The sequence below is a fragment of the Curcuma longa genome, chromosome 12 (genome assembly GCF_044706935.1).
Source record: "Curcuma longa cultivar G26 ecotype Majalengka, Jawa Barat chromosome 12, ITB_CL_G26_1.1, whole genome shotgun sequence".
Taxonomy (NCBI): Eukaryota; Viridiplantae; Streptophyta; class Magnoliopsida; order Zingiberales; family Zingiberaceae; genus Curcuma; species Curcuma longa.
Window position 1 is genome coordinate 8,597,874 of NC_133872.1, and position 26,079 is coordinate 8,623,952.

At 36.7% G+C, this 26,079-nt stretch overlaps 2 protein-coding genes across 3 annotated transcripts; both read right to left on the minus strand.

The window, feature by feature from the left end:
- Positions 1–6,023: 6,023 nt before the first annotated feature.
- On the minus strand, positions 6,024–9,287 carry LOC141842908 (F-box/kelch-repeat protein SKIP4-like). 2 transcript variants are annotated; one of them, XM_074730896.1, is made up of 3 exons: positions 9,075–9,287; positions 7,147–7,638; positions 6,024–7,062 (listed from the first exon to the last, which is right to left on the minus strand). In XM_074730896.1, the coding sequence occupies exons 2-3, from the start codon at positions 7,629–7,631 to the stop codon at positions 6,468–6,470; spliced, it is 1,080 nt and encodes a 359-aa protein (XP_074586997.1). In that variant the 5' UTR covers positions 7,632–7,638; positions 9,075–9,287; the 3' UTR covers positions 6,024–6,467. The 2 variants fall into 2 exon arrangements, with proteins under 2 accessions (XP_074586997.1, XP_074586998.1); XM_074730897.1 differs by having other exon boundaries at positions 7,147–7,641.
- Positions 9,288–10,836: 1,549 nt separating this feature from the next.
- Positions 10,837–23,802, minus strand: LOC141843292 (beta-galactosidase 6-like). The gene is made up of 19 exons (XM_074731355.1): positions 23,651–23,802; positions 23,472–23,567; positions 23,253–23,365; positions 23,098–23,164; positions 22,933–23,025; positions 22,715–22,858; positions 22,460–22,548; positions 22,279–22,384; positions 22,073–22,160; positions 21,797–21,915; positions 17,652–17,816; positions 15,303–15,520; positions 15,111–15,220; positions 14,896–15,005; positions 14,407–14,514; positions 14,159–14,266; positions 11,734–11,942; positions 11,309–11,636; positions 10,837–11,225 (listed from the first exon to the last, which is right to left on the minus strand). Exons 2-19 carry the CDS (start codon positions 23,565–23,567, stop codon positions 11,118–11,120), a joined length of 2,379 nt encoding a protein of 792 aa, XP_074587456.1. The 5' UTR covers positions 23,651–23,802; the 3' UTR covers positions 10,837–11,117.
- Positions 23,803–26,079: the final 2,277 nt, after the last annotated feature.

Consider the following 26,079-nt stretch of genomic DNA (forward strand, 5'->3'; position numbering starts at 1 on the left):
AAACGTCAGATTAATCCATCCTATTAAATAATTTAAATAGATTAAATTAAAATTTTATTAATTTATTTTAAGATGAATTTAAGTAGGTCAACCTGCAGTCTAGGTCCACGGCAGATTTGAGTTAATCCGTAAGTTGAAAAACTTTTATTTTTTTAAAAAAATTAAAATTAAAATAAAAAATTCAATGTACTAGTTAGATTTGACTAGTTTAAAGCACAATCCATAATTAAAAATATAATTTTAACTTGATCCATTTAAATTGTAATCTAAATTTAAAAATTTTAATATTTTTATATATTTTTTGACAGACTCGTGGATTGACCTACCTAACTTGCAAACTGTCTTGGGTTGGGTTGAGTTAAATTAGGTTGAAGATTTTTTAACCCGCCAAGTTGATGAACTGACCCATCCCACTCCGTCATATATATTGGATTTTTTACGAGTTGACCTACTATGTTATTGATTGATCTATTTGACAGCTCTACGTATTTTCATTTTATATAATGGATGTGAGAGGAAGGGTGGGGTCACCATGAACTCGTATTATAATTGATGTAAAATGTGATAACGCTCACGCCAACTCTTATTGTAATTGCATCTATTATTGGTGGTAGGTAAAGGACCACCAACACAAATATTAATGAACCTAAGAGGTTGGCACGCTAACCATAGGGGACCACTAAAGAGTTAGTGATTAATTAAAACTAAGTAGGGGTGTAATCAAACCAAGCCGAGTCGAATAGTAAGAAGCTCATCTCGAGCTCGAGCTCGATTTGTTTTCCTTAAGCTCAAGTTCGATTCGAGCTTTAATTCTTAAGCTCAAGTTTGGCTCGTAATGAAATTAAATAGTTCGTGAACGGCTCGAGCTCGGTTCGAAAATGACTCATTTTACAGTTAAATGAGTTTAGTTCGAGTTCGGTTCGAAAATAGCTCGTTTAAAAGTTAAACAAGTTTAATATGTTCGCGAGCCTTTAAACGAATATGTTCGCGAGCTTACGAATTAAATACTGTTAAGCTCGAGTTCGGCTCGATAATATTTTCGAGCTCGAAATCAGGCTCGAGTTCGGCTTGTTAACTTAATCAAACGAACTCAAACCAACTTTTTTTCGAACCAAGACTCGAATAGTTCATGAGCAGTTTGGTTCGTTTACACTTCTAAAGCTAAGGATATGTTCTATTTATAAAATTTATTAAATAATCCACTTATTTTTTTAAAACACTCTTCATTTAACTCACTTATCAAACTTGTTAGGACTAATCCAAATTACTCACTTGGTAAACAATAAATATATAGATGAATTTAGTTTGATTAAGAAATCAAGAAAATCCTCTATCCTTGCTAATCCTTAGCAAGGTCATTCAAAATTAGTGTGTAAACAAAAACAAATATACCAAAATTTTATGTGATTCTAGATCCTGAGTCACTCCCAAAAAATCATTATCAGAGGTAGAGAAACTTCTTACAATATATACAATTTATAGAAAATTAATTACTCCTTCTTACTTTCGTGTTGTACGTAGTGTCAGTTAGTTACGACTTTTCATTAGTTGACAAATCCTAGCTCAATCGAATGATCAATTTGTTGGGGGAGGGGTGAATAATGATCATTGACCTACAAATGTGATTCTATTTACCCTTAATCTTGATAGAAAGGTAACAAAGGATTAATGTGATAGAAATAAAAAAAAACATACATAAGAAATGTACTTACACAATCGCTAACACATGACTTTTATGTGGTTTAGTAGCTCCAACCCCCTACTTCTTTATAGTTTATGAGGAACTTTCAGTCGCCTGATGATCATAATTCTATACATAAACAATATGGATGGATTCTGACCCCTTTAACTATTTTTGATGTATGACAAAAGGGAAAAAGAATACATGTTTAAGTTAAAAATGAATAAAGGAAAGAGATTCATGGTTGAATCTACTCTTTAATTTGTTCTAATTAATACCAAACATAATTGCTCTAATATACAAGGATGCATGATTATGTTGTATTCTCGAATATCAAAGTTGTTGTATGATCTGATATCAAGGTATGTTCATTTGTGCTTATACTATTTATTGTTTATATTATGCTTTTTTCCTCTTGATCGTTACCTTAACTTTAATAGGTTGTCAAATAATAAAAAGAAAGAGATTGTTGATGCAATCACCATGCATGTATGCTGCATATTTTGGGGAACTATTGACACAATCTAACCAAGCATGTGTTGCATGATTTTAATATTTAAATCATGTTTAAGTAAGTTAAGTACTGTGTATGTCAAGTGTGCAAATACAGATGATTTGACTGATGGATGTGATAGAAGTACTAGTAAGAATGAGAGGTTGGATGCTAGGCAAGTGGATAGTCAATGAGCCATTCCGGATGATTTATCTGAGCTAAGGGACTGTGAACGACACCGACACAATAACCCCAGCTGTATCCTTTGTTTTCTTAAAAAAAAAAATTCATGTAGATTTAAGCTTTTACGTCGTCGGACTCCCGAGCTATAGTCAGGGTAACATATAGTGTGGCTCCGCCCGTGGATAGGGTGAAACCCTAGCAGGCAAGGAATGTCATATGCTAGGCAAGTGGATGTGATAGAAGTCCTAGTAAGTAAGAGAGATTAGATGCTAGGTAAAGAAAGTTTTAAAAAAGGACCTCGATAACGAAAATACCTAATGATGAGACTCCAAGGTGGGGTTAATGATAGATAGTGAGTTCTTGCGAGATTCAAATCCCTAACTACTGTTATATCAGAAATGTCATATATTCACCATCTACCTTACTCTCCGTGGGCAATATATTAAAGTTGACAGTGGAGGGTGCACTCCTAATACATATTTAATTGGTGTAGCATTGATTCACAATTGGCATGCGTACTTCCCAAGTAATAATGCAAGCAGAAGGATCAAAACTCAAAAGTAGTTTTGTCATGCCTTAGCCACCTTTGCTCATTCAACAAGTAAGTGTATATATATAAAACTTGAGGTCAATCGTGTACGGTGGAGAGCTTGGAGAATTAAGATCAAAGTAGAGAGTTGATGTGGAGGAGCAAAGCCTAGAGTTTTGGGACCATTTTGATTGACAGTCACGAGCGAGTAAATTTTGAGAGACCATAATTTTTTGACTTGAATTGATTTATAGGATACATAATATATCAAATCAAAATTTATTTAGATATTTATAATTAGTTACCGAATGTAATTAACCTGTAACGACTCAGTCTTAGGCCTAAAAATATCATTACAACCTTTTTAAGGGTTTCGAAGAATATTAGTCCTTTTTAAAGATTATTTAAACTAATTATTTAGTTGAATTTAGGCCAGTTATTTTTTTATCAATAAACTTTTTAAAAGTTTTTTTCCTCCAAAATGATGAGTTTTGGATGCTTATTTTCTTAGTATTCTACTGAATCAACATATCTGTAGAAGATTATTTCTAACGCTCGTGTTCAAATCAAGGATTCAATAGTTTCCGTTGCATCAAAAGTTCAAAAAGTTGAGCTCAAAGAATTGAGCTTAGATTGAAAAGCTCAGGGAGCTCGCTCAACTCATCCTTAGCATATATAGCTGCAAGATAACACTTGCTTGTCGAATCCAAAGCTACGGATGTGCTGACCTATTTCAGAAAGTTGGCCATTTGTACTTCAACAAGGTGGAATTCACCACCTCAGCGATCCCACACGGTCACCCCACGACCATCTATGAAGAGGTAAATCTAGAAGTTGCAGTTGGCCACGACGGAAGATGACATTGCCTCAGCTTCATCGAGATTCAATATAATCCTTATCCATTTCAACAACTCTGCTCTGTCGTAACCAACTCAACTGTGCCCCGGGACGATCATTTGTACTTCTTTGAACATGTAAGTGTGATATGCCAACCTAGAATAGGGTCATATAGGAATGACTTATTGGCATGGGATAAGGGCATTCTCATAGCTTGCCATAAAGCCACAAGAATGATTGCACACTCCCTTTGCTTACAAGCCACTCTTAATTAATTCAAAGTACCAGACATATATACACCATGGAACCTTTGTGATCTCTCACCTTTAGTTGAAATCACAGTAAATCCATGGCTACTCAGCTCACCTTCCTCTTCCTCTCGTCTCTTTTACCACTGTCCTTGATAGTTGCCCAAGAACACCCCATAAAGCAACGGTCGTCATCTTCTTCTCCCCATGGCCTGTTCTTCGAAAACCCCATGCCATTCCCGCCCTCGGCGTATGACTTCTTCCATCCAAATGCCAATGCGGCAACGCCGGCGACTGCGCCGCTGTCTTCTCTCTACCCCGGTAAGACATCGTCGAGGGCGCGAGCAGACGCGGCGGTGGCCACGGGTGTCTTCTCGGTCCCTTCCGGCCATCAGAGGATGGGGGCTGCCGGCGTTGCTGCTCTGGTAGTTGGACTGGGACTCGTAGTGCTTGTCGCCGTGATCGCTTCCTTTTTCGTTGTCAAGCGCCGTGCCGAAACTAAGAAGAGTAATGCTGCGATGATCAATGTTGCATGAGGCGAGGGACAGAGAAGATGCTTGTTGAAATGTACGTGGGAATTAAGTTAGTTAGTAGTTTATATGCTTGCTTGAGTTTGTCGCAGATGTTCTTATTGAGTAGCCTAATTATAATTTTGCAAGATTATGATCGACTTTCTTAGCTCTTGCGAGTGTATATATTCCCGACGAAGTCGAGGTAATGCCCTCCTTCGTAGTGGCCCTGTTATTTTTCAATTTATCTCCTCACAGATGGTTGTAGGACTGACCGTGTGGGGCCGCTGGGATGACGGATTTCATTTTTGCTGAAGCGAGTGTATATATTCCACACTAAAATATCTACACTGGTGTTAAACCCGAAAGTCCCTTGGTCAATTCATCTACAACCAAGGAGTGGAATCATTATTGTGCTCCGAGAGCTCTTTTAGTGTTCTGTTAATAGGTTTGGGGTCGAATTCTAATGGAGATGGAATGTCTCGTTGGTTGCCTCAACCCCTGCAAGTGCTACTGTTGCTAAGGATGAAGTCGTGTAATCAAGAGTCGTGCTGAGCTGTCAATCAAAGTCAAGACGGATCAGACGTGACCTGAGGGATAGAAGATTCGACTTATAAATTACTCGAGTCTAGTCAAACTAACTCAGTACACTCCTCCCAAAGAGTCAGATTTGCCAAGGAACAAGCCAAGTATTACAACTTGGTCTCGGACGCCCATCTCATCTTTGACTCGGTCTCAAACGTCGATCTCATCCTTGACTTGACCTCAAACGTTGACCTCATCTCGGACTCGACCTTAGTCACCAACTTCATCTCGGACTTGGCCTCAATCATCGACATTTCAAACCTGGCCTTAATCGCTAACTTCATCTCGGACTTGGCCTCAGTTGTTGACTTCACCTCGGACTCAACCTTGGTTGCCGACTTCGTCTACCCTCAAGGTCATTTAGCATTGACCCCACTTTCTCATCTGCTCTCGGATTGGACCCACACCCTACGTGGTCCGTTGAAGATACAAGGGCATAAGGATAAAAAGGCGACTTGACCACTTCATTCATGTGACCGTTTTCTTCGAAAGATGTGGATAACAGTAGCACACTTTCCGGAACACATGGGTAATGAAAATGCACATCTCAAAACATGTGATAAACAAAAGCACATATCTCAAAACATATGATAAACGGATACGTACGTTTCGAAGAACTAATACATTTACAACTCTTTAAAAGGACATCCGCTCTCGCGGGCACAAATATGCACATACAAAATCCTACTTTTCCTTTATCAATTCTTCTTCTTCAAACAAAATACTAATTTGATCATCGAAATGACATATTAAGATCCATCCCAACGCCATTCTAATCTTCTTTTGGAATGTTTTTCAGATCTTTTTATCCCCTTTAGCAGCTATCCCCAAAGAGCGTGCTATATCAACTCATTCGTTGATCAATAGTTTGATCATCTACAATATTTGACCAAAACATAAACATTGTTAACATATATAATAATACTTCCTATGATATAGAGTACATATGGAATGAAACTTCAAAAGAAGGAACAATTCCATCGATTTAAGAGAGAGAAAAAATGTCGTAAAGAGAGAATTGACTGTTTAGGATTTTGATATAGAAACAAACACAATAGTCTTGCTCGGACTGTTTTTTTTTTCCTTCTCTTCAGCGAGCATGAGAACAATCAAAATCTAAACTCTCCATGCAGATTTTGCTGCCTCCAGTCACCACGATAACAGCCTCACTTTGAAGATGCTTCCACAACTCCCATTCCTTTGAATAGAATCAGAACCGAAATGAGAATATTAGCAATGAAAACTTTGCCCAAGTTTACTAAGGAATGTACAATTAATCCTGGAGCATCAATTCATGGCGAGGTTGAATGGCGATGCATGTCTTCCATATCGGCCTCTCTATGCAACTTATTCAATGCAGCCAAGACGGTTAAAAGTCGAACACGCTGCCGGTTACATCTATTCAAATGGTAATGGTGCTGCAGCTGATTACATTGTGATCAAGACCTAGTATCGGACTGAACGAAAAACCAACAAGTATGCCTTTACCCTTAGCAGCTTCGTCCACATCAATGACCATGGTGCTCAGGCCTTGCCCTATCACGTAAATACTTCTTCCAATAGCCACGAGGTGGCAAGGTGGTCTTACAAGGTGATGAGACAACCTTCCGATCAAAACCCATTCCTTCCGTGCGTTCTCCCACTTCATAAGTCTCGTGCCTGAAGTCTCATCCAACAGGTAAAGTGTCCCATCTACCACAACTGTCGGTCCACATGAACACAATGCAATTTCATAGTCGGTAATCTGCCAAGTTGCTGATGCAGGATCGTATATCCCAGCGTAATGCAATCCTTTCTCTGATCTGTGAATGGTGTACAGTTTGCCATCAAAAGCAAGAAACTTTACAATGTCATGGTTTGGATGAGGATTCTTGTGTGATATCCAACTGTCTGAGTTTGAGTTGTATATGTCCCATGATTTTGGGGGTTTTGAATTCAGGCCGAACCCACCGCCGATGTAAAGTTTCTCATTCAGAGAGGTTGATGCAAAATAACACCTGGAAATCAGAGAAGTCTCACCATGAAGCCATTCTCTGAATAAATTAACAGGAGAAGTGAGCCATGAAATGGAGTATTATTACCTAGCTGTTGGCATTCTGGAAGACACTGCCCATTTGTTTGACGAAGCATCATAACAATGCACATCATCAGTAGCATCTTCTTGCCAAGTACAACCACCTAAGAGGTACAATTTCTTTCCTAAAGCTGTGATAGACATTCCATCATTTTGTGAACCATTTTGTGAACATGGAGTGCGCATACACTGCATTAGTTTCCAATTTCTGTCAGTAGGATCTGGATCTAATACATAGCATAGGTGTTCCTTTAAGTTTACTTTACACACGGCATAGACCCAACACTCTTCAGTATTGTTCTTTCGGCGACTGATATGCCACACTTCACTACCTAACAACTCTCTCCACCTCCTTGATACACATTTAAGGACATGATGGTACTTTCTAGGAACCCTTGACAAGCAAAGAATAGCAAGGTCATCAGGAAGACCAGATATTAGTGCCACATGTGTCTTTGTATTCTTGAGATTCTCAGTGCAAGACATGGTCATGCCTACACTGCTAAGAAGAGAACAAAAGATTAAAATCAAGAATGATGCAGTATGAGCATGGCAAAATCTTCAAAATAAAAACATTGAAATCGATCATCTTTTGGTTCAGGCAGAAATAAATAATCATAGCACTTAAAAGCATTTATGAATTGTAAGGCAATTGGATTTCTCAACATGAGTAACCTATCTAGTCTAATCATGGTTTAGATTCTGGAACTGCAGTTTTACATTGATTCCACTGCAATATAAAACATATCCAACTGTAATATAACAAATCAAATGAATATCACATACTATATTTATAAAATTGCAGTAGCAAACAATAAACGAAATGCTCTCTCTATCATTCTGATTGACTTTCCATATAACTTTCTACCAGTACTTCAAACTCCAACATTGCAACATAAATTTTATTAACTTTCTTCTTCATGTTTGTATATCTATGTTTATCCATTATATCTCTTGTTTAGATCAAACATTGAACTACATATTATATCAACCAAATAGACAACTTGGAGATGAGGTCATACATTAAAAGATGAAAAAAAAAGGTAAAAAAATGAATACTAATAGAATAGTTGTTATAGATGATAACAAAGGTAAGAGATGACCAACCAGTCAACAACTATCAGAAAGAAAGGTGATTTACATATTTGAAAGTTACAAGCCTAAAATCATCATCTTTACCCATAACTACAAAGTTACACTTGCAAACTCAAAATTTCTCAAACTTTTTGATAATGCAATAGGAATAATGACTATACATTCTCGATGAGGTTCAATGAAATGGATCTTTCCCCTTCTTAAGCTCTACTCAAGGCTACAAAAGAGGGAAAGATGATTTAGATTCTATTGGCAATCACTCATTTGTCATCGTCTTTGATATCTTCTATGAGAATAAAAGCTAAAATCTAGATATGGTCGAGTTCGAAAATGGCTATAAGATGAAAACAGAAGGGGAAAAGGATGGAGTTGCAGAAAATAAATCCTTCATCAAATCTGTCACTGGTAATTGTGTTCTACCCAAATCAAATGCTTCCCCATCTACTCCACTGCATCTATCTTATGCATTTCCCTTTTTGCTTTCTTTTGAATCGTCTGTGAAGTCTAACTTGATCCAGTATACGACCCCCACGAGCTGACACAGATCTGAACATAGAATAACTTTAAAATGCATGACTAAAGTTATCCCTCAAACAAAATCCTCCTTTAAAATGCATGACTAAACTTTAGGAAACAATTGATAGAAATACGTAGAATTTATCAATTGAACTTCCCAAACCCAAAATTCCCTCCACTTTAACAATATCCGTCTACAACAAAAATGAGTTTTTCCTTCTTTTTTTTTCCCCCTCTCTCCTTCGCATCTCTTAGCTGATATCGACGAAAAGGGGAAAAAGGAGAACAATCGCAGCATAAAAACAAAGCAAAAAAAAAAGTAACCTAAATATGCAAAGGCTCGCTGCGACTGGCGTCGGAGAGAATCGAGAAGCGGCGTAAGGGGGGGAGTATCCGATCTAGGGTTTAGGATTCGGCACAGACAGAAGGCGGAAGGGCGAAAGGGGATGGATCTCAGAAAACGGATAGCAAGGGAGATCCGACGACCGGCGTAGGGAATAAAAGCAGCAGTCGGCGACCCGCCATCGTCGCCTCCGATGACCGATTTCCAGAGACTCCACCGGAGAAGACGCGTGGTCCTTTATCTGCTAGTTTTGCATCTTTCCAATTTGGCCATCGAACTTTCTGAATTCTCAAAACTCGTGCTTATTTACCCAACTTCTTCGTTAACCCACGAAACAAAACAAACCGACGGTCTGATTCTTCTCATCTGAAAAAAAAAAAAAATGAAATTCGCCACCTTAACGGCGACGGTCTGATTCTTTTCAAACAAACCTAAAATCACTTGATGCGTTTCTCAAACGCCATTGATGTGACATAGATACTAGGGGTCACATGGTAGGTCAAGACTCGATCAATATAGATCCGGATTAGTTTGACTTAAGATGGAGCTCGAGTCAAGTTAGTCTCGCTTACGACGAGCTCGAGTCAAGTCGGACCAGCTCTTTCAAATTCAATTCCAATCAATTAGGCATAGGACTTGGCCAACACACTTGAGTCAAGTCAACCAACTCATGGTCGAACTCGGATCAAGTCAGTCGACTCATGGATGAGTTCAACTCAAGTCAATCTGAGTCACATCCAGGTTACATCCAACCAACCAGATCCAAGTTCGAGCTCAGATGCGACCTCTTATTAATAGGAAAGAGATATGACCTTTGAGAATCCAGGTCACTCTTCAGACCTTATATAAGGTAATGATGACAACATCGGAGGTATAGTAGAAATTGATGTTTTTCACTTTTCTATTATTTTCCTGCTCTCCAACTCTCCTTCAGAATTTGACTTGAGCATAGGAAGGGTCTCACCAAGGTATGTTTTGACCTCCCTTCTAATTCTTTTTTCAATTTCTTCCATTATCACTACTGGAAGACTTTTATAGGAGACTTTGCATTATTTGATCGGATAGTTGTCAACCTGACAGAAGTCAACTCAATAGAAGTTGGCTCGAGAAAAACTGACCTAACACAGATTCGACCTACCGAAAGAGTTCAGCTGCGATACATTAAGGAGTCAACACATCCTCTAATCTCTTACCGAATCATTTTTAGTATCGTTTGTGAAAAATCTGAGCTAAGACGTTAAGATGAAAGATGCATGAGAAAGCCACGGAGAACAAGCATCTCTTCAAGTGAAAGGGGTCAAGCTGTCCTACCCCACTTGGGAACTTCTACCTTAATGGTAGAGAACCCGAGTTAAATTGTAACTGTTATAGTAGAAGAGATCTTGAGATGACAATCTTTGCTAAATCCTACCCCCCGCAGGAATACCCGAGGGATATTGGTCCAACAAGAAGAGCAGTCTCGAGAGTCAACAACTTGGGAACCGCCTCAAAGAGCAAAATTAGAATATTTATTAATCGTCTAAATATATATATATTCATATCATCTTAAATATATTTCTCAAAATTTTCCTCGATAAGTACAACTTCGACTTTCTTTTAATATTCTATTTTTTATCATGTCCATCTTTATATGCTCACACATCCACCTTAACATCTTATCTTTGTGACTGTCATCTTCTACTCATATGCTTAAGTCATAATCCAACATTCAATTTCATATAACAAAGCAAGGCTAACCACCATTTTATATAACTTTCCTTTAAGTTTACTTTTGTTATACACATAATTAAAATAGTTTATCGGATTTGTCATTTGACATCTCTCAATTAGATATAGATACAGATATAGATAGTGAGTAATGTAGACAATCCTCATCACCTTACACAAACACCAACCCTGTGAGGCCTTAACTGAACACATCCAAACTCGTATAGTTTTCATCAATTGACCTTTTGCTTCAATCTTCTGTACATTTTATTCCCCACTCGCATTAAGTGACTGCACAGCCTTAGCTTCTCATTCCATCATGAGCATGCAGCTTCGACCGCGAGGCTCTTGCTAACATTTGCGCATGGATCACCAAATAACTTAGTTGATACCTCCACATCACAGCTCTTCGCGCCGACACATGCCTAAAACCATTACATCCACTGTTAGTCGATAAGCAAAACAGTTCATTTCTAGCAAGAGCATTGAGTGGTCGCACGAACGGTACCCGCTGAACAATCGCAAGAGCTGATGAACCTCTGCATTTTCCATGCTTGTAGCTCCCGCAAGTCCCGGATGGAGTGCCAAAGCTTGCAAATTTCACTGAAGAAATGACCTGATTCGAATAGGGGGGGCATTCTAGATGGAGAACTGGTAACTGGTTCTTTGCAGTGTTCCAAGCATCCACTGGTGCTGGATGAGACTCGGAAATGTATCCACATAGGCTTGTTGTTTGCCTTGTAGTGAAAGATATCTTCGTCGGATCGCCACCCATTTCCTCAAACAGAATCAGTTTATTTTTGCCGGGTTGAATGAACGAACGAGGAACGTGATATCTGTTCATAAGAGTATAGATTGTGTCAGTGTGATGTATAAATACATGATGCAGAAAAAAAAACAAGATGCTGATCCGTTCATAGAATGCGATTGTACAGTGTTTGAGACGGCTTTCCGCAGTTCTTTAAGCACTTGCTGGAACCGTAAGTGCCTCTATAGTTGCACGACGAGCAGCCAGTTTGCGGGGCAAGATATGCTGGCCAATAGCGCCCAATGCTTTCTCCATTTACCCATGCCATACCCTTTCTCATACCGGTAAACTCTATTGCAACAGGATCATTCCCGGCAGGGGCATCGAAGTCGGTCTGCAAGGAAAATTTTGTTGGAGATTTAGACTTATGGAAAAAACACTTAACATGGTTATCCTTAGATCAGAGAAGAACAAGTACTTATTTTACTAGGTGGAGTCGACTATATGGATTCTCCTACGCCATTGAACTCTATCCGATATTATATCATCATCAATATTAAAATAAATTTTATTTTATTCAAACTAAAGGAGTACGACATTTTATCATTAGTAATCAAATTTTCTTTGATTTTCCTCTTCATCTTCCTCGTTTAATATGCCTAATTGTCGTAATTTCACATTGCTTAAGGAAGTATTTATTGATTGTTTAAGTATATGTTTCTATCATTTAAAAATGTCTCTCGCAGTTTTCCTTCAATAGGCGCAATTCTCAATTTCTCTCTAATGTTCTCATTTCTTATCTTATCAATTTTCTTATGTCTGCACATCCATCTTAACATTTTCATCTTTACGACTCTCATCTTCTACTCATGTGCTCGAGTTATAACTCGATATGCAGCTTCATATAACAAAGTAAGTCTAACCGTCATTTCATTTTGTAGAACTTCTCTTTAAATTTTAGAGGTACTTTACGATCACAACAAGATACTTGACTTTTTTCTCCATTTCAACCATCCAACTTATATTCCATGTACATCTTTCTCAACCCTTCTATCCTTTTATAAAAACAATCCTAAATATTTAAATCTCTTAGTTACAAGTAACACATCATCTCCTATTTTATCAATTGTCTTACTATACTAATATTGTTAAACTTAAATCTCATATATTCAGTTTTATAAAATATCAGAAGAAGTGAAAAGAAATCAAAATATCGATATAAATATTTCCCTTCAAATTTTTAGAATGAAGCATCTTCTTGTGGATGAATACACTTGGATGTATATATTTACATCCATGCCAACCCACCCTTTACCGGCATCATCACAAACACACGAAGAATAGAAAATAGAAGGATAGGGAGTCATCCATATCACTTAAGAAACATTTACAAACCCTTATTATTGTTCAACAATGAGGAAATGTTCTTAGTAATACAATCCTACAAAAAAAAAACAATCAATTCATAGTTCACTTTAACAACTCCCTTGTTTCATCTCTATAATAAGGTACCACCTTGGATACCTAAAATCTATCATCTTATTGGGATATTTTAACCGAGAAAATTTATAAAATAATAATGTTGAATCATTTTGCGGTCAATTCGCTCAAAGTGATCATCCCTATTCTTCTTTTTCATCTCATATTTCTTAAAGGATAGAACCTAGTGTTGACATCCAATCAATAGTTCTTACTAAGGTTTAAAATCTCGACCTGTGCCGAGATTTTGATTTCAGATTAGAACAATACCATTTCGGTATCGTATCATGCCGTGCCAATATAATTTTGATATTTTTTTAAAATATAAAATATATTAACTATATATATATATATATATATATATATAATGGGATAATTTTATTAGACTTTAATTTAGCCTATTTAAATTCTCTCAATTATACTAATTAGGAGTTGATTGAAATTATTATTTTTTAATTAACCTAAGTTCGTTGTTCTTCCGTGCGATCGCATCCCCGCAGACGCCCGATGCCAGAGGTATCACACGAGCCCAGCAACACCTCCAAAGGAGTTGCACGAGTCCGACGACGCCTTCAAAGGCATCACGCGAGTTCGGCGACACCTCCGAAGGCATCACATGAGCTCGACAACGCCTCCGGAGGCATCACGTGAGCCCGACGACTCCTCAGAGGGGTCATGAGAGCTCGACGATACCTCTGGAGGCTTCACGCGAGCCCGGCGATGCCTCAGGATGTGTCACGCGGTGATAGGGATCCCTCTAGACAAGTCGCGAGAGTTCGACGGAGCCTCGATGGTGCGCCAACACCAGAGGCTTGACTATGCCAGTTTCAATCCACGGGTGGAACGAAATTTTTCATCCATATTGGACGAAATGGCTTGAGATTTCATTCCTTGGTTCTTACTAAGGACAATTTGGTTTCCCTTATCCAAGAATTATGTACAACTATCAAACTGATAGTTATTATGCCAAGTAGACAGGTTTATTGATAAATTACTTGAGATGGCAATTTCTTCATCCGTCTTCCAACTACTTCGGAGGCTCATTTCTCCGAGCAATCATTGCCAAGGATTTTGCAAAGAAAAATAAATTTGAAGAGAATGTACCAAAGCAAAGAGAACTCAAGGACTGACCATGTACCATATCAAAGGCGAATTCTTTGGCAAGGGATCTTCTGAAATCCATATCGGCGAATTCTTTGAGTAATCAGGCAAGCCCGAATCTTCACCTCGAAGTCCAATCTGAATAAAATAGTGCAATGAAATAAAAGTATACATCCTAATTTATGTTTTCACATCAATGAAGTATTGCCTGAGTTATGCTAGTAACATCACAGCCTAATATCTAGGAGGCTCAGTTTGAAATCACAAAGAGAAGATACCTGATATGTCCACAAGTTTGAAGATAGATCTATCCTGTCATTTAGGCCCATCAGCAGCACAGGACCTGTTACTCCAGCGCCCGATAGGTCGAAATGTGCACCATAGTTCTAAAGAGAAATTTTAAAAGGAACAAAAACAAATTATAAATCCAAAGAAACATTCACTGGTTGGAAACTATCATGGCTATTTGCACTTTATGTTGTCCTATAATAAAGAACAGAACTTGCTTTTACAGTGACAGTAGATCGCCTAATTTATATCGTATACACTTCCTCTCAATTACAAAAGCTTGTCTATTAGATGGTTCTTTAGTGATTCTGGCATATAAAACATTGTAGCTTTAGAGATTAGGTTCATAAGCGAGCAAAAGTTCCAAAACTATGTTAACTGTATCTAGATCTTTCTCGATAGGGAGTTCATGATCCGAACATATCAGCAAAATAAATACAACAAATGAACAGAACAAAAATGGTGTGGACTGTGACTACCTGAAGACCAACTGTCACACTCAAAAGATCAATAATGTTCTTTCCTGGGACAAGTGTTACTGTTGTATCCAGTATTACATTTACATTATCACTATTGCCTATCCCAGTACCTGAGCAAAAATTTAACAAATATGATTAATTAGGCAATAGTTTATCTTCTAACGTCGCTATATCAGGGGAAAATAAGAGATACAGAAAGTCGAAATGCAAATAACCTGTTGACTGCCCATTAACAAAAGAATGGAGGACATGGCCAAGAGATTCCACATGTAGTATAGATTGAGTTCCATTGAAAAGAAATGGTTCATTTCCAGTTATATTGACACTGTAAAACATGTATGAGAGAGATTTAACTATGATTACAACACTAAAATCACCAATGATGCAGAGATAGAAATACCTAATACCTTATTGAATACCAGAGGTAATCACTGGCATCAGCGGTAGTATTTATCTGCTCAAGTAACCCTTCTCTTTTAAAAGCACTGGTCTTCGAGATACCCACAGGTTCTTGGACATATTTCCATCCTGGCTCAGATATTTCAGAGGTAAATATTGGTTGATCTGATTCGTGACTGTAAGTCTTTACATATTTGGTCTCTGAAAGAGTAGCTTGAGAATTTATCTGTCATTGGTGCAGTAACTAATCAAATAATGGCAATCTAGAAAGTAGCAAGAGAGTTCATTTATCATCAAGACAACATTTTGTTAGAAGTAGGAGGTCAAACACATCTTTGGTTTTTTTTTTTATTTTTGCAGCCATCTCATAACCAACCTTCAAATATTCAAATATATAGGACATTTGACAATTAGAGTTGTTTTGTACAAATTTGAACCTTTTGCACTTCCTGCCTCTCTATGTCATTTTTATCTCTTTTAATACAAAAAAAATACCAAAACTTTCTTTATCTTCTTTGCCCCTAAAATTATGCAAGTTTTAAAGTAATATGAAATAAAATTACATGATGTTGATCTTTTGATCGGGGTTTAAAATCTCAGACCATGTTGATGTTTCGATCTTTGCCTAGACCAATACTATTTCAGTAACTTGCTGATATTCCAATGTATGATTTTGGTGGTAAATTAGAGGTGGAAGGGAGATGAAGAAGAAAAAAATAAGACAATTATTCAAGGTTTGCTTTCTATCTGGAATGCTACAATTTTGGCATTATCATCTATGGAGACAACTATAAAAAATAAAAAAAAAAGATTATCTCAGTTTTAGCATGACAAGAGATGTCATGTTGATATGAAATAATACTCATCAACACGATTGACACAATGATCTCGGTGCCAAGTAGTATCAAATTTTGTAATTTATCAGAATAATACGTTTCTACTATTTCTCAAACCACCAAAGTTTAATATCTCCTAGTATCAGGTCGGCATGGATAAATGATGCAAGTTTTCAGCTAGAATGTTTGATTGTTGTTCTACATCTCAAGGGGCATAAAGTTGTCTTGGCTCTGTAAGATGAAACGCCAAGATTTTGATTCATGTTTTTGACTGTCAGAACAATGTTGCTATTGACGAAGCAACATTTCAATTTCATTTCTCTATCTAGAGTTATTTCAAGCACCATATAAGTAATCATCATTCAAACATTATCAAATTCCCAAAGGTCCCCCAAGTTGTATGGACTTTTAAGATCCTAGATATACAAATAACTCGATATGATATGTAATGTTCAACAGCAGGAATTTGATAGGCAAGCATCAGAATAGTCTATAACCATTGAATCGTTGAAGTCAGGAAAGAAATTGAGGCGATTAGAGAATTGAATAGTTGCTACATGTACAACCCCTCCACTAACTTTTATCCTGAAAATATGGACTATATTCTAACGATAATCTTGAAGGATTAGAATTTACAGGTTCCCTAAACAAGTGGTATCCCGGTATCCATCCTTACAATAGCAAACTAAAATAGAGTAGGTCAACATTGTTGGAAATTGCCAATGAAAGGGGAAAATGAAGGTATCGTACATGCCTCAAATCCGATCCATCCGACCACCCCGATATATTAGGGTCGACCAACTATCTTTACTCATTTGCAAAGTTTTTCTGCTTTGCACAACTTGGACTAATTTCCAGAAGATATGCAAGGCGAGTGCTACTATAGTGGTATATAGCTACAACCTATGAACATCTTATAGTTGGCAAACAGAATACAACTTTATAATTTCAACACAACCCATTCGTCTAATATTAATGAAACAAAAACTGATAACTACAGTTTTAGCCATATTTCTATTTTTTTCATGTGAATTCTTTTGCTAATACCGAAAATAGCACGGTTACCCAAGACTTGCAATATAGGCTTGCAAATACCAAATTTTTAATTGATCAAGTAGGATATCCTGTTTATGCCTATCATCTGGATGAATATTTTTTGTTGGTGTATTTGTATTCAAAACAGAAAAAGGAGATTTAGAATTTGCAAGAAAACATAATGAAGTTGTCTTATTTAACAAAGAATAATTATCAATCTTCACAACCAGATAGCATCAATAAGCATAACGAAACATCCATTGATATTAACCAGATAAAGATGCAACAAGTAATGGTTGAACATGATTTCATCATCTAACTAGAATGAATTATTAAAGAGTGAATGTTTAATTTTTAGTGAATATCAACCAAAATATCAGAGATATCAAGCAAGGTTCAAATTTCTAGGTATTGAAGCAAGGTTGGGACCTTGAAATCAATAAATGGTCCAAGATCATGACAGTTAATGCTTAAAGATAGTTATACCTGTGCAGTATTGAATACAACATTTTCGCAGTCAGGAAGAACACTCACAGACCATGCTGGTAAATAGTATGTTTTACCATAAAAAGTAACAGTCGCGTCAGAGTTGGAATTTACATTAGCAAGAAATGCTGCACAAGTCCCAGAGGATGTCTTATAAACATGAGCCTAAAGCATGCAATGTTTTAGCAAAATGGGACAAAAAATATATATCAATAGTAAGTAATGAAACATACAGTGAAATAGAAAGGAGATGGAGTTAATGTTAATATGACCACTTCTTTCCATCAAAGTATGAGAACTGTAGAATTAACATGTGCAAAATGAGAACTAAAAAATAGCCACCATGACAATAAGCCCTGAATCCAAACTATTTTGGTTCTGATTACATATATATCTTATTCTGCCATTAAACTCTATGCCAGGCTATAACATATCAAAGATAACTGATTACTCAAAATTCCATTATCCTGATAAATGAAAGAAGATAATGAAACAACATGTTTTTGCTAACCAATAGATATTTGTAAATCTTGCCTGAGTGTGGTCAACCAAAAGCCCAAATTCAGATTAACTCAACTTTGTAGAAATACTTTCTAATATGATTGTTGGATTCCATTCTTATATTATATTAATCTAAACAAATTAGATTAATTACTAAAGTTATCCAACAAATTGATATTTTAATCTGGTGGTCTACCTACATATTTGCTTAACTAGTTGGTACCTATTTCTTATTGATAGTTTAATCAGACAAAAAGTAATATAATATAATTAATACAAATATAGACAATAATATATTTGAATTTCGAGTTGACTTCATGCCCCATGTCTAGCTTAGCATGTAGTAGCTAATAAAATGCTTGGATGTGGGACTCTATATTCTTGAACTTTGCATAAACAATAGGAAACAATCATGATGTAGTCTCCCTTGGCAATCTCAAATTCTAGATTCCTAGTGATTAAAACAACATTTTCATCCAAATTTCATGACCACTAACTTTAGATTTAAAAATATTTCTGCAATAATTTACATATATCTTGATTTAGATTATAATCATTTATTGTTCTATATAATTCTTCAATACATTAGGGGTGACATTGTATCAAGATAGATCTTAATATTGGAAATGCAGAGGAAGATTTGGTTGGTTCTCGTTAAATGGGAGATTGAAATCAGGATATTGCATTTGTTCTGGAAGCAATCTGATTTAGTAATGAATGACCAAATTAGTAAATTGAAACATTACCTTTGTTAGACATAGCTAATAACTCAAATGCTTGAGCACAATTTAGTAGTAGTTTGTCATCTAAACCTATAACCCTTTTCTTCAATCCACAACTCTCCGTATGGGAGTAAATAGGTGTCATAATAAGTAATGACTTTTTTGCATCACAGCACTGGCCCATTAACTTGTCAGGCTCAATCATTGATCCAAAATACTCGCAAGTTGATAATAGTGCACTTTCTAAGCTTATAAGCCCACTTCATCATCCCACAACACTCCACGTGGAATTATACCATGAACTCAATCCAAAATGGAGACAAATGATAGGGAGCACCACTTTTGATCAAATTGTGGGGAAAAAGTAATTAAGGGAAATAAAATGTAACAAAATTATTTGCATCAACACAACAACTTAATATAAAAACAAAGTTCATATTTTTGTAGAATTAGGAGAAAAAAAGAGGGTGACTAATCATTTACATTAAAGGGAAAGAACATGAAATTGAACAGCCTTTGTAGTGGGCAAACTCCATGTTTTTTTTCGAGTCTTACTATCTAAGTGAAATCTTTGATCTTCTTAATTCATTTGAGACAAATTAGTGTCTATCGATGCTCTTCAGACGCCCAAAAAATTAAGTCTGTCATATGTTTCTTGATCATGAAGCATGACATGACAATTAAATAATGTAATTCATTTAGACAAATTGAAGGAAGGAAATCAAATTCCACTCAACTTTGTCTTTACCCACAATTATTTGTGGAATTTTCATCCCCCAATAGTATATTTCCTTTTTTAAAATGCTTCCTAGATCTTCAAGAAAGTCAAAAGGCATCCTAAATTTTTTTAACTCCAATTAATTTGTCTTATTTTCATTATATCATTGTTTTATCTAAAGAATCTCAGCATCATTATTTTGTTAGATAGTGTAATAATGTTAGTGGATAGGATACAATTTGAAATGAATGGAGAGCATTTTGACAATGATGAAAAATTTAGGCAGAAAACCAAAACAACGTCCTTTTATCCACATCGTCAAAAGGGTGCTTCTCTTTTAAAATTTATTAAAACAACACCCCACCCATAATTTGATACCTGAAATACTCTGCACTCCACTTAGAGCAACTTTGACTAAAGCTACACCAACTTGGGGTAGCTTTAGTCAAAGGTGCTCCAAGGTGATGCAACTTTGGTCAAAGTTGTTCATGCCCTTAGAACATTACATCTCCAGAGTGGAGCAACTTTGGTAAAAAAATGCACCACCTTGGAGCTGCTTTCACCAAACTTACTCCATGGTGGATAATTCAATAATTGACAAGTGGAGCGTCCGTTAGGTGTTAGCAAATGGTGAAATTCTAATAGAGGTTAGCGTTGAAGGAAGTCTCAGTAAGTTACAACAAACCAAGGCTAGACAAGTGGAAATCACAAACACAAAGCTTCTAGGCGAGGCGAATCATAGTGGATATAAGACTAGGCAAGTGAAATTTTTAGTAGGTCAAGGTGGATATAAGGTTGGGCAAGTGGAAGTCCTGGTGAGTTTAGGTGAGTAACACTAAGCAGGTGATAAAATTCTAAAGGCTACGCCACTTAACAAGGGGAATACTTGGTAGGTCAAAGTTGTTTAATACTAGACAAATGAATAAATCCAAGAGACAAGGTCTCTTGGCATGGGAAATGTTGAAGGCAAGGCCTCTTAGCAAAATGCGGAAGTCCCAAGGTCATGACCTCTTGGTAGGAAAGTTTAAATGAGATGAGTCTATGAACGACCAATAGTTTAGGTGTTTAATAGATTTCATGTAGGCGAAGATTTGGCCTTGGAGTTGGTCAAAATTAATGATCCAGTAGACTAACGGTTGAGTTAACTAGGCAATTAACATACACTAGATTGTCAGCGAACACAATATTTCTCAATTAGTTGGTCAGTAGATTGAGGCATAATCAATCGACAAATGAAACTGTAAAAATCCAGAAAAAGAGACGTAGGTCTAATAAGATTGGCTATGACAGTCATATGATTTAGATGGTACAACAAGTCAATTGACTAGATGAAATATCAATCGACTCAAGTATTTGTTAGGTGCTAGACAGTTGATTAAATGCAATTTCAATTTACTCAGCTATAGCAATTGTGAGATCAATCTCGACTGATCGGGCATAAAACAAGTAATGGTAGTTGTTTAGAACAAAAAGGCTTACAAGGGGGATTTTGGAAGTGAACACTTGAGTTCTTGAGTGAAAGCAAGAAATGGCAAGTGAAAGTAAGCCAAAGAAGAGCTCCTATCTTGTAATTGTTCTATTGTTGTAATCTTCTTGACTCGCGATGACTAGACTTACCGAGTCATAGACTATGGAGTAGGAACCAAAGGTTCTTAATCACATAAAATGCTAAGTGTTAGCATTATTTTGTGTTCTAGTATTTGCTCCACATGTGTAGACATGAACAAGCAAAAAAGGTAATCAGTATCCACAACACCCCCCCCCCCCCCCCCCCCGCATGCTCTCCCACTAACTCCACTAACAAGCCAAGTGTACAAAATTTCAATAATTTATCAAAATAATACATTTTGACCATCCCACCCAATATATACGAGATTCCAAACCATGATTTTAAAGCTCATTTCCTTGCAAAGAAGACAACCTAATTCCCAATAAACCATAAAAATGTCTCTTTTACATGTAGAATTAATTTAGTTAGAATAAACTATAAAGGCATCATTTTACATTCTTTTCCTGTATACTAAGTTCTATTAAACTAAAAACTTTTGTTTCCTATGTTTCTCCTCTTGAAAGAGTTAACACGATTTTGAATCTCAACCTAATCAAGGAAAAAAAAATCTTTGATGGCAACAAGTTGAGAGCAAGAACAAACAAAGTAAATGGTATTAAATATTGGATGTTGGATAACATGCATAATTGCTTACCTCTAAGTTTGGACCAAGAGAAGTGTATGCTGGATCAGTTGCAATCAATGCTTTTTCACAAAGCTTGATCGCTTTATGTAAATCTCTAAGGTGACCCCACTTAGGTTGCCTAACAATTCCTGAGAGGTTTATCAAAAGAATTATTATCCAATTGTGTAACATGACAAAGTTATTTAATTTCAGTGATTAATAAGTACCAATTCCAAGATGGACAATGGTTTAAAAAGGTCACTAAGTTAATGACAATAAAGTATCTGGACCAGACCATAAGCTCACCATACTCATCAATAGGAGCATCATAATCATAGCTTGTAGAAATAAATGGTCCCCCTGAAGAACGGCCAAAATTGGTTCCTCCATGGTACTGGCAAAGTCAAGATCCACCATGTTACTCTTGTTTTATTCAAGAGTAGAGAAAATTATAGAATGTGATTATTTAACAAGTGGAAAAGTTAAAATCAGTTTATGTATAGGTTATATACCATGTAGTAGTTTTGGAAGGTACCACCACGTTGGAAGAATCTGGCTACAGCAAATGCAAGATCTTCAACAGGTCTGTATGGCACTCTACCACCGAAGTCAAGAAACCTGCAATCCCACAGTAAAGCGACAATGAAAGCAAACATACACAGTTGAGCGTAAAATGGAGTCCAAATGCCTTACCATCCGCTCCAATTCTCGGTCCAAATTTTTGGTTTCTGATTTGAGTTTGGAGTAAACTGATCACAGTAAAATCCATTGCAAGTGTTGATCTATACAACAGATAATGTAAGTTGGTAACATCTTCAATAGCAAACTTGAAAGTATGGCTGAATAATAGGTCAACAAACCCAGAAATAGGTATGTTTTCTTATGTTTTGATGAAACATCAGTATAAAGAAAAAAATAAAAAAACACAAATCGAAGCATGAAACTCACAATTGGGTCAGGGGCATCAGATTGCTGGCACATCACCCATGGCACACCAGTGTCTAGAGAGGTAGCCATTGATGCTGACCAATTGACATATGTTTTAGCTGCAGGACCATAAGCTGCCTCGACATTTCCATACTCATTTTCAATCTACCATCAAAAAGATTCAAAACCAAATCAGCTTCAATGATCAGCCATGCCTGTTTCACTTTCCAGATCTTTACCTGGGATAAAATGATGGGTCCACCTTGTGATGCATACAATTTTTCCTGCTTCATCACATCGACGATCTTCGCTGTGAACCGCTGCATCTCTTTCTGCACTCATGATTTAGAAATTATGAACTACACACTCCAGAATTTTGGAATTTGATGGGGAGACAAGTAAACCTTGAAGGGCTCATTGTCGGTCCTAAACTCGATGCCAGGGATGAAATGCAACCAAACAGGGAATCCCCTGCGTCAAATGAGCAACTAAATAAAATCTCCAGGCTTAGTAAATTGGCACTCAAAGAGAAAATCAAGAACCCAAAATTTTAATTTACCCATAATTCCATTCAGCGCAGGCGTAAGGGCCGATCCGAAGGTGAACGTAGAGGCCAGCCGCCGCTACCGTCTTCACGAACCTCACCAAATCCTTCCTCCCCTCGAAATCATACTGTCGAAGACGAAGGCCAAAGAAAATTACTTTATTTTATTTTCCAGGAAATCAAAGTAGAACAGCATTTGCATTTGGTAGGAAGAGTGAAGAAAGGCAAAATGACCTGGCCCTGGACGGGCTCATGGAGGTTCCAGAAGACGTAGGTCTCGATGACGTCGAGCCCGCCGTCCTTGGACTTGCCGATGAGGTCCGGCCACATCTGCGGCATCCATTCCGGAATCGAGTATTATCTACTAGTTAAAGTGTGAAAAATAAAGAGAGGGCGGGGGAGGTGGGAGAGACCTCGGGAGTGCTGCGAGGGTAGTGAATAGAACCGGAGATGAGCACTCTCCGACTGCCATCGACGACCAGCGCTCTGTGATCGTACGACACATTGGCTGCGGCGCAGAGCTGAAGGTCGCGCAAAGCAACAGCAACAGCAACAGCAACAGCAGGAATTGCAGTAGCGGTGGCGGTGCCATCTTCTTCCTCCCTCCCTTCCGCTGTCACGGGGGATCGAAGGGTATTAATTTGTTCGTGGTGAACAGGATGATGCGTACGTAATGTAGTGAGCTGGGAGGGGACGCAACGCAGTCAGCTCCTGTCTGCTAGCTGCTTCCTTCTTGCAACAGTGTGTGGTCCATCTGCCATTCTTTCAACAGTCCTGTGGAAAAACTGATTTCTACTGATGGTAAAAGAAAGAAGAGCCGCAACGGAAGTGACTCATCCATGATCAGGATCAGGACAAGATAGCGCGGCATGCGTGAACGAGGGGGGAGATGGCGACGGGTTTTGCTGTTCCGATTGATTATTCACGCTGAACCTCTCCACTGCCACCCACCGAACGCGAAGCCAATGATCCAACCAATACGCAACGTAACGCCAGTGGATTGAATTGTTCGCTGTCGCGGCGTTCTGTCGGTAATCGATGCGATGCAGACATGCAGAGATTCCGAGGCGCAGAAGATGACGTCGCCGTGGACTCGGAGTTGATGCGTCCACTCTCGGAGTTGATGCGTCCACTCTTTCACGAACGCGCGGAAAAAAAAAACATGCATTCGGTGGCGCGGTAGAGGCGTCCGTTAGATTATCTGCTCCATCTACGGATTTAGATAAATTTTAAATAAATCTAGATAGATTGATCCGTTTAATCTATTTTACTAAAAAAAATAAAATTTATTATCTCAACGGTGTCACACAATTAATCTTATGATCAAAGAATTAAATTAAAAAGTTCACTATAAAAAAAAAAGGATATTATCTCAATTTTGTTGAGATTCAAGATCTGTTTGAGCTTGCTCTGGAGCATAATTAAGTTGGTTATGACAGAGTAAATTTGTAAAAAGGGATAAGAGTTTGAATCTCAATGAAGCCGAGACAATACCTTCTTTTATCGTGGCCAATTATAATTTCTCGATTTACCTTTTTATAGATGGTCGTAAAATCGACCTTGTAAGATCGTTGAGGTTACAGATTCCACTTTTTTACTTCACAAATAGTCGTAGGACTGACTATATGACGGATTCCACCTTTTATCGAAGAGAGCTATCGAGCCTATGATCCATGCGAGTCAATCGTGATGAATTTAAATTGATTCATGAGAATTTTTTATTTTTTTAAATTTAAAATAAAATTGAATATTTTAACTATCTAATTCGTATTTAAATTTAAAATTTTTATTATTTTATATATATTTTTTTATGGATTCATAAATTTAACTTATCTAATTTATAATTTAAACATAAAAATTTTAATTTTTTATATATTTTTTAATTTTTAATAAGTTCATCAATTGATCCGTCTAATCTACATTTTAAATTGAAGTAAATTAAAAATTTCCTAACTCACTAATAATTAAAAAATGAGAATAAAATTAATTTTAAATAGATCTAAATTATTTTCTATTTACGTCTAGCCTAATTTTATAATTTACTTTAAAATTAATGAGAAATTAAGAGTACTTAAAAATTAATAAAAAAATATTATTCTTTAGTATAAATAGAGGGTAATATTTATTCTCTCGGGATATGATTGATTTTATTAATGCGAAATACATTTATTGAAATGGACAAGAGTTGAATTTTGATGAAGTCAAAACAATACTCTCCTCGTAGTAGCCAATTATAATTTTTTAATTTACATTATCATATATGATTATGAAATCTGTGTAAGACCGTTGAAACAATGAATTTCATCCATTATGAAAAAAATAAAATAATATTTTATTGACTATTAGAATCATCATTATTATATTTTATCCAAAATTGAATATATTGCTTTCTAAGTCTTTGGGCCGTCCAATCATTTGAGATAAGTTTTCAACAACTTCCATACTCTATTGAATAAACACACCATTAAGATTGACATGTGCCATCCTACAAACCTAATTTTAAATAATCAAATACAAAAAAATCCAACCACTTAGCTTGGTCGAACATAAAACATATGATTAAGAGTTTAAACTCCATCGTCTAGTATTGTCGCTCCTTCGACGGTTAATCCAACGAAGAGTGACCTAATCTGATATCAATTATTTATTATTTACAATGCAGAGTGATATAATCTCTAAGAAATGAAATCCTTTATTTTGTGATGCAATTAGAGGGAGATAAATAGGTTCTCCGATATGTTGGGACCCTTTATTAGGAGCTCTGATACGTTGAGATCCTTTATTAGGAGTTCTAATACCACTATTAGTCCAATGTGAGCTTTGGATCCATGCCCTCATAGTT